General features: G+C 47.2%; 1 protein-coding gene across 2 annotated transcripts in view; it reads right to left on the bottom strand.

Moving 5' to 3' along the window:
* Nucleotides 1-13,388, bottom strand: part of Enpp2 (ectonucleotide pyrophosphatase/phosphodiesterase 2) — a 70,787-nt gene that overhangs the window by 2,327 nt on the left and 55,072 nt on the right. For both annotated transcript variants that reach the window (XM_019206820.2, XM_010619510.3), the window contains 6 exons: nucleotides 12,914-12,965; nucleotides 6,525-6,661; nucleotides 5,354-5,489; nucleotides 4,701-4,778; nucleotides 2,121-2,253; nucleotides 719-875 (listed from right to left, as the gene is read on the bottom strand). In XM_019206820.2, coding sequence (XP_019062365.1) covers nucleotides 719-875; nucleotides 2,121-2,253; nucleotides 4,701-4,778; nucleotides 5,354-5,489; nucleotides 6,525-6,661; nucleotides 12,914-12,965 — 693 coding nt within the window. The remainder of the gene's footprint in view (nucleotides 1-718; nucleotides 876-2,120; nucleotides 2,254-4,700; nucleotides 4,779-5,353; nucleotides 5,490-6,524; nucleotides 6,662-12,913; nucleotides 12,966-13,388) is intronic.

Below are 13,388 nucleotides of genomic sequence, written 5' to 3'. Positions count from 1 at the left end.
CAGACTTAGCAATTTAGCTAGATAAACAGATATGGGGAGGACAGAGACAGAGAGCTGTGCCCGACCGGGAGATGAGCTGATTAGAAGCGCTGTGATTGATAACACGTAGGGTCCTACGCAGTGCTTGGATTACAGCCTGTACACGATATAAACTTAACACTACTAATGCCTCTTTTAAAATCCGATTCCAAGCAACGTTCAAAGTGTTATCTCCCACCCAGTGCCAATATTCTCAACACACCTAAGTAGCTTCCCTGAATCCTTCATTTTGCTTGGGGTCTCACAGCCCAAGAGCTGCACAGAGCACAGAGCGCTGGCTGTGGTGAAGCTGCTCTCCCAGGACAGCCCCTCCCCGGCCCACCCTGTGTCTGCAGCTGCTTCCCTGCCCCTCTGGCACGTGACAGAGAAGCCGAGAGATGTGGGGAGACGTCGCCTCCAAACTCAGACTCGTCTCCTTAAGACGCGTAGACGGCTCCACGCCCGGGGCCTGGGTGCTGGGCCAGTGCAGGGCTGAGCTCACGGTTCCCTTCTCCCCAGGGACCCCCCATCAGCACCCTGTGTCCCCCACTAGGCCGGAAAGGGGCGGAACACGAGGCCCTGCGCCCCTCCTGCAGCGTCGCGTTGCCGCATCTCCCAAACGCTGCCTGGAGGGCGAGTCTGCACGCAGCGAGGCTACACGGTCTCGCAGAGGGGCACTAGTGGGGCGCCCGGCACTCACGTTGCAGCTCTCGTCGTTGTCGGGGCGGTGCGGGAGGATGAAAGCGGACACGGACAGGGGGCCGTCGCACTTGTCAGCCGGCTGAGTGAAGTCCAGACAGCTGGTGAGGATGCTGTAGTAGTGAGTTGGCACCGGGATGGAGCTGCCCCCCACGAACCTGGAATGGGAGGTGAAAGGGAACTGCAGCAAACAGGGCGCTTGCCGGTCGCAGTGGCGACCAGGGGCCCAGCTCATCCTCTCCATCGGTCCTGCACTCCCCTGCGGCTCGGCACCAGCCCCTTATCTCTCTGACCATGATGTTCTCTCGGCCTGGAACCCACTGCCTTCCTCCACCTGGCAGGGGAGAGAGAGATTCCAGGCAAATCAATGGCGTGGTCCAAGAGCTGGAGGTGAGACAGTGGGAAATCGAAGCCAGAGACATGAGAGGGTGGAGGGGAATCGAAGATGCCTTCGGCGTCCTGAGCTCCGGTGTGGGGCTCTGGCACCACCGCGAAGGCGGGACGCTCGAGTTAAAGTTTCCGATAAGGAGTGCCACGGTGAGACCCACGTTTCGGGAAGACAACTTTCACGGAGGTGTAGAAAAGGGACCAGAGTGAGGAGAGCCTGGATCTAGGGGAACAACAGCCTTCGCAAGCTGCAGTGAGGTCCTGAACTTGGTTCCAGGCACTCACTTGCCAAACAAAGTGCTAAGGACTGAGTTCTAGGGAAGATCTCAGTGACATAAAACACCCTTCCCAGTACAGCAGAATGTATTTTATTGGTTATCTTTTTCTAAATAGCATTTTACTCTCTTAGTACACGTCTGCAAATCACAATTAAACCATCCCTTGCATTCTGTGCTGTTCTCTGTTTCATGCAGAGAAAATTAAAGCCCAATTTCCTCTGGTTTGTTGTGTACATATCTTCTTGCCTTCTCCATAAACTATGAGTTCTTTGTGAGCCATTGTTTGCCTTATTCATTTCTACTCCCATTAGCACCAAGGAGAGAGACAGAAACCCTCAGACTCAAGCCGTGCATTTCCTAATGAGGGAGACTGGCTCAGAAAATACAGAAGAGTCTAAAACATCTCGCCAGACAGAGAAGTTCGGTGGAAAACATCATCTTTCCTATCAAAGAATTGTTGAAGAATAAATGACAGATTTTTAAATAGTTTGATACATTTTCTTTCATGGAATGGAAAATTGCAATTACCATGAAGTTCAAAATTCCATTCCAATCGCCAATTCCGTGTGTAATCAAAGACTCAATCAGAGAAGCGAAGAATTTAAAAAGCTATTTAAAGAATAAAGGATCTAAGAGATATCAACTTTTCTTTAGCGCAGGAATGTTGTTCTAAAAGCTCTGCAGGACGGACGCCTTGGAATTTAAACGTCATTCACCGAACGGACGCGGGACGCTTACTGCTTGATCTTCTCCTCCGTGTCATGTAGACCGTCAAAGTCGTAGTCAAAAACTGGCCCGCTGATCACATTGACTCCGTTTCTCTCAGAAGCGTATTTCTTCACCAGCACTCTCTGAAAATAATTCCATATTCCTGGACAAAGACAAAACCAACCCGTCAGGAAGAAACTGGCTTCAGCCAGATTCTCTCAAAGACGTGCTGTACGGGCCGATCGTCACAGCGCCAGGGCCAACAGGGCTTTGGTGAGTCGTGAAAAGAATCTGTTCTGAAGCACTGTCGTGTGCGTCGTTTCTGAACCAGCAAAGGGAAGACTCGGAGCTGGGAGCCACTCGCAGGGGGTGTAGCCGAGGCCAAGAAATCGGGGTGTGGACAGCCCAGGCCTTGGTCCTGACTCCCCTCCACGTGTGGTGCAGGCGCAGTCAGCGCTGTCTGCACATCTCCCCGCACCCCAGGTCTGCTGCCGTCCCGTCCTGAGACACCGCCCTGCCGGACAGGAAGCACACAGAAGACCGCTTCCTGGCTCCCCCAGGGAAACGCTTACCTTAGGCGGTCCCGTGTCGTTCTCCATGGCGTAGACCAGCGGATTCTCTTACACCATAAATCGCAGCACACACGCGTGCGCTCACATTTCTACCATCCCACGTGACTTCTCACCCAAGCTGTAGTTAAAACCTCTAATCCCACTCATGGCCGTCACTGCTCCTCTGATTTTGCTCCCTATCCTTCGCCACCCCCTCCCCCGGCCTGGCCAAACTTGTTCCAGCCCAAGCTCTTGCATTCTCCCTTCCTTTACCTAGAAAACTCATCTCCTGGTCTGTGAATGTCTGGTTTTCCCTCACTTTCAGCATCTCCCGAGGACTTCCTCACATACCCTCGCCTCAGGGTATGAAGAAAGCCCAACTAGTGGAGCACCAGAGGAGGGGCACAGGAGAGAGGACAAAAGGAGGCACAGCAGAAAGGCAGGCAGGGAAGTCAGCTCTCGGGTACTAGGTCCACCCCCAGGGGGCGTGAGGCTCCGGCTGCACCCACTTCCCTCCAGCCCTCCTTAAGAGCACTTGGCCCTTTCCCTGCAGCGCTTCCACGGAGCTCTGTATCTTCTGATCTCTACTCTGAACAAGAACAGCAAAGGAGCCTGCCAGAGACAAGGCACCCTGGGTATCTGCACTACAGAAATTACAGTGAGGCAGTGAGGGGGAAGATGGAATGTTAACTTAGGAGGTGGTGGGGGACAACAATGGATGACAAAAGTCAAAAGGCCAAACCCACAGAAATGTGGCATGTGAAAAAACCATTCCCCAGCAGAGAACAGCAGGCTCTCTGTGAAAGGCCTTTTCCACACCAGCCTCGGGGTGGTACCATGTGGGTCCTTCATTACGGGTTGGTCAGAAAACACATCAACAAAGAATAGAGAGGTTCGGGAAACCCTGATTGGTGGCAATTAAATGAAGCTGCATTCTGCAGAACACTGCGATAAATTCACTAACTAGGACACCAAATAAACACTTTCTGCCTCTAAACCATGTGCGTCATCTCACCAAGATTAAGCTGGGGAGGCTTAAGTGTCACTGACAGTTGGGACTCACTCGTTCCTGTTCTGAGACGCCAGCCCAGCCCTCTCTGCCATGCCAGGTTAGGGAAAAGCGCTTCCTTCTCTGTCCTGTGCCACAACACAGAGGCCTTTGCAGTGAAAAGGAACTAAAAGGAGGGAAGGGTTATTCCAGAAAAGCCTTCTCTATCTCTGGATACACGGATGGGTGGATGGGCGGATGGGTGGGTGAGTGAATTTTTATTATGAGAAATAGAAAATGTATTGTTCCAGTCACTGGACAATTAAGTCACAAATCCATGTAAACCTTAGAGGTCATGCCATAAAAACCCCTTCATTTTACGAATGAGAGGGTAAATGGCATTTTCATGATTACACAGACAACAGTCAGGATTCGAAGAACTAGAACTTCGTTTTTTGGGCAAGAGCTGATTGTGGTTGCACAATTTATAGCATGGCACAAACACATTTATGTCATATATAAATAAATCATGTATTCAAAGAGAATAAATAATAATTCTCACAGTCCTAAAGTCATCTAACAATATTCTCATGGATGAGAAAACCAGATTTCAGCGCCAACATCCAGAATACCTGAACACCCCAAAAGAGAGTGGGGTTAGTGGCTTTCAATGGAAAAATACAGACATTATGTGACCAGTGACCCCCAGACTCGGTGACGGCCCTTTTAAACAGTGGAAACAGCATTAACATAGAATTGCGAGTTAGAAGAAAAGCACAAACGTGGTCTACCTCAGCTTCTGCCACTCGTGACCGAGGCCACTTCTTCTAATCTCAGTTTCTTAATTATAAAAAGGGACAAACCATCTGCCAACTTCCCTCGCAGATTCAACTTTGGGGTTAATGGTACAGAATTTCCGTGAATGCTCTTACAAACAGCGTAAAGCCAAACACTCCAAAGGTGTTATTATCATTAAAATTGATATAGAAGTAGAAGTAGAAGAGGTCAGTGGTAAATTTAGACACATTTATTTCCACACATCCCAGTTTATTAGGTAAATATTGAACTTACGTTTAAAAGCAGGGTACATTGGCACCATGTTGGTCACGAGGAATGCATCATATTTAGCTTCTGGCGAAGAGCTCAGATCTAAGCATTAGGAAGACAAGCAATGTTCATCGCTCAGCAGAATCTCCGTCCACAGAAATCCGTGTTCCAGAATGGCCCCGATCTATTCTTTCACTCCTCCTCCCTGCCCCTCTCAACAGTTCCTGCTTCCCCGCACCCTCCCCTCCTCTCCCCTCTACAGCCCTCTCTCAGAAACTGCTTACAATGCCTTTCCTCCTACCTAGGTCTCGAGTCCACGAAGTACCCTGTGAAACAATCCCTTTTCCCCTCGGTACAACTCCGCTTTAAAACGCATCATCACGAAAAGAAGCACTAGTTTAGGGCTCCAAAGGCAATGTCTCAGTGACTATTTCGCTTTCGGAGTCTCATTAAGGCTGAGAGCAGGGCCTGAAAGATTCCCCTGCATTTTAGAATCCCCTGCAGAACCACATGTTTGGAAGCTGCCCCTTTTTGGTCAGCTTCGGAAGGACCTCGTGGAAGTTGCCTCTGCAAGGTTACGAGTGCCTCTCCCGGAGACAACCCGAGCCGCTGAGTGTCTCCCCCTCAAAGGCCCAGGACGGTGCCCGGGGAGGAGCCCCAGGCCCCCGGTGACTTACAGGGCGGGAAGAGGAAGCCGTAGGACATCTGCTCGTCCTTCTTGTAGGCCAGGCAGCTCTGACTAAAGCCTGGGGAGACACGGACGTCGGGGCGGACACAGCCGGCCAGGTGCTCGGGGATAAGGGAGACTTCAGCCTGCACGGGGGTCGGGGCCAGTGAGCCACAGCACCACAGACACAGGGACGGGCACAGACACGGGCACGGGCACAGACACGGGCACGGCGACAGGGACGCCGGGCCGCTCCGTCCCGAACAGCCCAGTCCACGCCCTACCTCTGTCACTGGGACTCTGACACTTTCTATAAAGTCACAGTTAGTCTTCAGTACAATAAACAAGTCATTTCGAAGTCTGAAGTAAAACAATTTATAAAGCAGCAACCGCACTGCTGAAATAACGGATAGGGACCCACAAAAGATGCATGTCCACGTGTGTGCTTTCTGTCTACAAAAACACATAAAATGAACACAATCACACACACGTGTACATAGTACACATTAATGAGGAGCTGTCTGGGGGCAGTAGAAGTATTTTCTTCATTTATATTCAGAAATTTTAAAAATCCTGAATTGTCAAATAAATTCTTCTAATTCCTGATATACAGCTACTTATCTCAGCTTCATCAAACTGAAAGCTCAACACAAAACTAAAATACAAACAGGGAGAGTTCAAGGGGTGTCAGGGAGTACTTCAAAATTCCCGGTACTTTCCACTAAATTTCACAGCTAGCTGAAAACTGCTCTAAGAATAGTTTATTAAAACAAACAAACCACCTGGGCATGGTGGTACATGCCTATAATCTCAGCACTCGGGAGGCTGAGGCAGGAGGATCACCATGAGTTCCAGGCCAGCCTGAGCTACATAGACAGACCCTGTCTCAAACAAACAAATAAACAAATGGTGGCTTCAGTAACTATCCTGTAACAACTTAAGCAGGGTGTAAAAATGAAAAGAATTAGTATGCAGCCTTCAATATATAACATATTACCATGGTACTAGTGAAACACCTAATAAATATTCTAAATGTCTTATAACAGGCCTGACAGAATTTCTTCAATCGGGAAAAATCAAAATTTATTTTCTAAGATAAAGTTCGGTTAAGCAAGCAACCACTGTACGACTGTAAGGAATACAATGAAATGAAGAACATGGAGCCCTGTTCTCTCAACAACCTGCTTGGAAACGGTGTACGAAGTCCACAGCGGCATCAGGGATATCTCACTGTAACCGCTTTCGAAGTCCGTGTGATACAAGACATCGTATCTTGTCCGGTAAAGCACTGCAGGTCGTCCGTAGAGGAGATGTCGCTCTAGGAAAGAAAAAAATGATAATAACTGTGCTAAATGCATATTCAGTTTTACATCAAATGCTAAAAGAATCCTGGAAGCATCAGGTTGTCTAAACTTCGCTAGCTCACTTAATAATAACATAACACCTTCTCCTTAATTTAATCCAGTTAGTTTTCCTAGCACTTGGGTGGTAAATCTGACCACCTACATATGCACAGGTCAAACTCACAGTTCTCCAAGCTGTATTGTAACTGCCATACTTACATTAATGCTCTTTCAGGGGAAGGAATTTTACATCTGTGTGGAAAGAAAACATGTAACAAATTGTGGAATGATTCAGCTGAATGAAAAACCGATAGGATTGGATTTTTGGAGAATTAAATCGTTTGACCCGTGAGGAGGTGTGTCAGGGAAACTGATGATTTAATTAAGAAGAAGTCTCCCTCTTACCATTATTTGCAAATGTCAGCTTAAATATGCTTTATTTCAGCCTACAAAGTGAGCGGTGAGTAAGCAGCTTTGCCTCATGGCGGTCCACGCCTTTAGCAGGAGCTCAAAGAACATGTATAGAAAACAACCTCAGTGGAGACACTCAAGTCTACAGCAGAGAAGTCCCTCGCTTACTGAAGGACCCAGTTAGACCCCAAATACAGAGCTAGATCGGCCAGGGGAAAGCTCTCCTCTCAGCGGAGAGGAAAGGTCTGAAATTTTACTCTTTGAGGAAGAAGTCAGTATGCAGACCTTCATGCCAATATAAGCTAAAACTTCTTAAAAATTGGGGTCCCTACAGTTCAAAATATTTCCAGACTGTAGTTTAGGTGACTCAGGATTTCCTAAGTGGTCAAAACTGTTGAAACTATTATTTGTATTAGGGGGAAAAAACCCAGCTCTGGCAATGTCTTATTAAATTACATATACATGTTGCTTTAATTAAAGTGTTACCATTCTATGTAAGTAATGGAGAAGACATTTCACAGAATGCTTTGCAGGGCCCTCTCATGCGGAGCTGCTGACCAGGCCGGGGCAGCGTGGCCCCACTCTGGCGACACCAGCCGGCCTGGGGAGCTCGCTTCCTCGGCATTGCGGGAAATTGCCAAATTGGGGGGCCCACCCCGAGGAATTAGAATGGAACGTGGCGACAGGGAGTAAGTTAAATCTAAGGAATCAATTAGAAGCCAGCCCGTCGTTACAGTAGCTCTTGGAGGCGTCAAGCAGCCCAGACCCTCCTTCAGGACTCGAACCAAACCTTTTCTAGGTTCGAAACGTCCATGAACGTTTTCCTTGTTTTCATTTCTGGTTCCTCTGAATTTCCTGGTTTCAGCTGGAAGCAGGAGTGTCAGAATTTTTTGAGAAGCTCTTCTCCTTTTACCACGCAAGTTTTAATGCTTACTGAGCACATTTCTCCAGACTCAAATGCAAGCCCGGCCGCCCTTGGATTGAATAAGGAACAAAACAGCAACCAAGCTTCACATGCAAAAACCCTCCGCCGAGTGGCACAGAGCAAGGCCGTGAGTGGCCCGCTCTGCTCTCCCTCCCCACAGGCCCCTCTTCTCCCGGCTTCCTCGGTGTGGCGCCTTCCCCAGGGGCTGCTCCTCGACAGCATCCTGCTCTCCCGCACCGCTGGCTGCTCGCCCTCTGCACTCTTTCCTCTCCTCCGGCAGAAACCTTTCCCATCTCCTTCACCAATCCTGCCCCTCATCTCTTCCTCGATTTGTCCACTACCACCTTCTTGAGAACTTTGTGCCAGGTTCTGAGCTGCAGTGGAGGCAGAGAGCAAGACGGTAAGGCAGGGAGATCTCACCTCAGAAAACTGCAGCCCAGAGGGGAAGAACAGAACGTTAACAACCGACTCAGGACGTGGTCTCCTGTGTCGGAGCTGTCTGTGGGTGTGACCAGGAGCAGAGGGCGACCAAAGTCACACGTGAGGGTGACATGGCCCCAGTGCTGTCCTTCACAGGGCACAGGAAATACAGCCAGGGCAACAACACATCCCAGTCTGAACCCATGGCCCCGGCATAATTAATACCCCCATTTCATACTCAAAGTTCATGACAAATAAAATGGTCACAGAGGCATGAGGCAAGAGGAGGAAAGGGACAGGAGGCGCAAGACTGCCAAGACACCTTAAGATTCACTTTCTTCTGAGCTGTTTCCCAGTGGGACTTCTGTGTCTCCACCCACCCTTCTGCTCTGTGTACACAGACTTGGTTCACTTGAGAACTTTGGGCTTTCAGCTCCCAAACTATTGACAGAACTGCAGTTTTGGGAACAGAGCTGGAGCACAAACATATGTTATTATCTAATTTGCTTTTATTCAGTCATTACTGGGCATAAGAAAAAAATACAGTGGTTTTAACAACGTCCTACAATGCAACTGAGATCCTAGACTGACGCCCTCCCCTCAAATTTTTAAAAACTACCTGGTCTCCCTAGTTTCATGGTTTCATCCAATAAAGAAGTGAAGTCATCTTTGCAGTGAGAAACACACATTTTATTTGATTTTTTGTTTTTTGAGACAGGATCTCACTATGTAGTTGAGACTGACCTGGAACTCTCTACGTAGCCCAAGCTGGTCTCGAACTCACAGCGATCCTGCTGCCTCAGCCTCCCAAGTGCTGGGATTACAGGCAGACGCCACCGTGCCCAGCTAGAAACACACATTTTTAGATCTGACTTTTTCAATTTATCAAATGTCAAAGAATCCCAGGTCCCCTGACACAGCCTGACTCCAGTGGTCCCCGTGACTCCAGGGGTCCCTACGACCAATGTGTGGGCCACATGTCACATTTCCGTTTGGGAGAAGCTTCTGGGGCCAAAAAATGTACTTGAGTATCAGTCTTTACGATCTTTACCTCAGAACCCAGCCTGCGGCGCTCTGTTTTGGCAGCGAGCTCCAGTGATTTCTTTGTTATTTCCCCCCGTAAATGACTCAGTGTAAGTAACTGGAGCATCCACATTTTGTAATATTTGCTTTTTAAGATCTTCCAAAACTTTTGACGCAATAACTGTAGGATGTGCAGGGCACAGCGATGTTCTAACACGCGCGTTCCCCGAGACGGTCGTCGGATCCGTGTCATCAGAATACCGATCACCCGAACGTGTCCAATCTACCAGCACTGCCAGTACCTCAGTAACTTTTGTTCGCGTTAATCCTCCCATCTACCGAGCTCCCTGGGTCAGGCCGGGTTCTTGCTCGCAGAATCGCAGATGCAGCCCCTTCCGCACCCCGCGCCCTGTTTACCACGGAGTCTCTGGCACTCTGCCGCATGCCAGTTCCCCTCCACAGACCACACTTGGCAGAGCGCTGTGAGGCCAGACCTTTTAAGTGGCATGGACTTCCCCGTCACTCATTCCTTCTGTCTTCCCGAGTCTGGTCATGCGGACTGGAGTTTGTGTTTCTTTTCCCTCCTCGGCTTCCTGATTCATATTCCCACAGATTGGCTGGCGGACTTGGAGCCACATGAAAATCTCTCCTTTTTTTGTTTTTGTTATTTTTTTAAACATTCACCCTCATAATAATATACTCTTATATTGTACCACAAAACCTCTACACAGGATCTTTCCTTTTCCTGTGTCCTTTCTCTTTCTCTGCCTTACAAGTGCTTATTACACCCACCGCCCTCTCGCCCTCCTCTGGGATTCCATGATGCCTCTAGTAGTTAGTGCCCTGCTCTTTCTCACCCCAGCCCTTCAGACACGATCCCTCGTTCATCTACCTGCTCGATCCTACAGCAGAGCCGTAACTGGGCGGACAGCGACACCGTCCGTGTCATTCACCAGCTTATCCTCCATCTCCAGTAATGCTGAGCACACAATAACTAGCTCACAGATACCCACGGGTAAGCCCGTTCTCTACGAAAACAGACAGGAGGACGGGCGTCCACACAAGCCGTGCCTAGTGTAGCCCTGAGATGGGCACAGCACAGGTATCTCTGTTTGACTGACGAAGGGAGTGGAGGTTTATGATTTGTACAGCAAAACCCAGATGGGCCTCCAACTGTCTGGCACACTGTTCTTCTCCTTAGCCCTCAGCAGTCTCCCTTGGGAAGCTGCCTGTGGGGTTTCCTAGTGGAAGACATATCGGAATGAGGTCCAACTACGCCCGGGCTTGAGCTCTGTGTGAGCAGTGCCTGCTAAGACAGCATTCGTAATCTCTAACGAAGACAAGAGTTTGGATCAGAGCATGTAGGATTCCAGGAACAACTTCCAAACCCTGATATGCACTGGCATTCTCTCTTGACATATTCTCTTTACACCAACACAGAATAAGAAGCATTTTCGGGGGGAAATGACACAGACCGAAGGGGCGTATAGTACCTGAGTCAGATCTCTCAGCTGTACAGCTCTGAAACTCTTAACCCTCCAAAACCTTCTGCCTCCCTGGCACACTGAACAGGTCACAGCGAAATACACAAACACCAAATTCATTCTCCACTCACGTGGTGCCAGCAGTGGTTATAGTTGTGGTGGTTTAATAAACCGCATGCTCTAACTCATGTCCTCGAAGAACATTAATAGGTAAATTATCAAAATTTGGTGTCTATCACCAAATTTATCTCAAATCCTATAATTCACAAGCAGTTATGCTGTGTGTTGATCTGTTCTACCTTTTCCCCAAAATACACACAGACATAGACACCCCGAAATGTAAGTATCTCCTTCCTTTTTAGCAAAACTATTGTTTCCAAAGAACTAACAAAAACTTGAAACACTTCAGGATGGAAAACAGTCATAAATTCTCTCTCTAATCATTTTCAGGAATCCGCTTTATTTTAGTAAGAATTACTAGTGCTTAAATCATTTTTTCTACCCAGAGTAACTTCTCATTGTGTGTGGGAAAGAGCTACATATAATATAGGTGATGAAATGATTTTTAATTCCTTTCCTCAAAAGATAATAGTGAGTGCTATCAAGGAAAGACAACATTTCTATAGCAATGTAAATAGAAGATTAGGGTGGAAATAAATTGTTCACTTATTCAATAGTGAAAATTATACCTGGCTTTATGGCCAGAATTTCTTGCTATGAGAGATTTTAATTTTTCATTTCATCCGGGTGTGGTGGCTCACACCTGTAGCCCCTGCAAGAGGATTTCAACGAGTTTAAGTCCAGCCTGGACTAAATAGCAAGACCCTATCTCAAACAAACCAACCAAAAGGCCTGGAGTTATAGCTCAGCTCAGGGGTAGAGAACGTGCCAAGCATACGCAAAGGCCCTGAGTTCAGTCCCAAGCACCACACACACTCCAATTCCTTCATTCATCCATTGGTTCAAAGTCACAAGGAAACGCGTTCTCATGGCGCAGTAATTCTGTCAAGAGATCAGCTGCACATCACCCAAACAGCGATTGTCATGCAATTAAGGTCCAGGATTTACCAACTATCTAGAAATGTTCTGACTTCAGCAAGCAGTTTAGAACATCATTTTTTCTTCCTCATCATTCAAATATTTACAACACATTATTGCCTAAGATAAACTTAACAGTCTTCTTTTGTAACCTCCAGTGTCCCCTGGGCTAAGTCCCCACAGGTCTGTGCAGCTTTTGTACAAGTCCTTTCTAGAGGCAGCCGAGGACAGGTACAGGCTGTGACAGTAAAACGGTCACATCTGTTCCTCTTCTGCACTTATTCGGCAAAACATCACCTGCCCACATCTTTGTTTTAAACAACTAATAAAAAATCTCACAATTTTACATTTGTATAGAAATTTAATTTTATAAATACTTTATAAGTCTCATTAGATATTCAAACATATCCAGAAAGGGGGAACGATTCTTCTGAATCTCACACACCACTACACACACGCACGCACAAACACACACATAACACATAAGCTTTGAGCGTCAATGCTGTGATAGAGGTTTTATTCAGTGTAGGGACCACTGCTATTATGACTGTTTCTAATTAGTACATGTTTGTGATGCATGATAAACACATTCACTTTGCATTCTGATCCTTCTATTTATAACTGTGACTACCACTCCCTCTGCAGGAGTCCCATTAGCATCTCACCCTAGGACCTGTCAGATACACAATGGATCATCTGTTTTCCGAGGAAAATGAAACAGTGAATATAGAGCTTTCTATCATTTAGCATGCAGCCTGCATAATAGAATAAACCAAGACCCTTTTGCCAGACGGATGAAAATCCCACTTTTCAATACAAATGTGAAGTGTTAAATATTGTACTTCCACTATAAAGTACATGGAAAGTGCTCCATTTCTGAAAACTAGAAAACAAAATTATCTAACTGTCTCTTGATAAACCCTTACCTTCGGTGGACCCTTTGGTGTGAAGGCGTTTGTTGAGTTCATCCAATTTGTTCTTCATGTGCGAAAACCAGAAAAGGAAACAAGAAAACAAATCAGAAATGCTCTTCCCTTCCCACACCATTCTCTCTTCTCAGCACTCTGCTAAATGTAAAAGAAGATCCTAAACTCTGTCAATCTCATAAACATTCAGAAAAATTAACATTTTACCCACATTTAACATTCTTTTCAGAGGTTTTGTTTTTCGGTGTGCCCCCCCCATATCAAACTCGGGACCTTGCACTTGCAAGGCAGTTGGTGGCACCACTGAGCTAAATCCCCAGCCCCCACACTGACATTCTGAGCTCTGCTTCTCAATACTAAGCATGGTCTTTAACCTCTCCATGAGTCTGTTTCCTTTCATTAAATCTGTGCATAATGAATGTCATGTTGGTAATGATGGTTACATATAAAAATCATTATATATAAGTTAACATAT

This window comes from Fukomys damarensis, unplaced genomic scaffold, assembly GCF_012274545.1.
Source record: "Fukomys damarensis isolate Sample0158 unplaced genomic scaffold, DMR_v1.0_HiC HiC_scaffold_5, whole genome shotgun sequence".
In the NCBI taxonomy this organism is placed as follows: Eukaryota; Metazoa; Chordata; class Mammalia; order Rodentia; family Bathyergidae; genus Fukomys; species Fukomys damarensis.
This window is presented reverse-complemented; position numbering and strand designations above follow the sequence as displayed.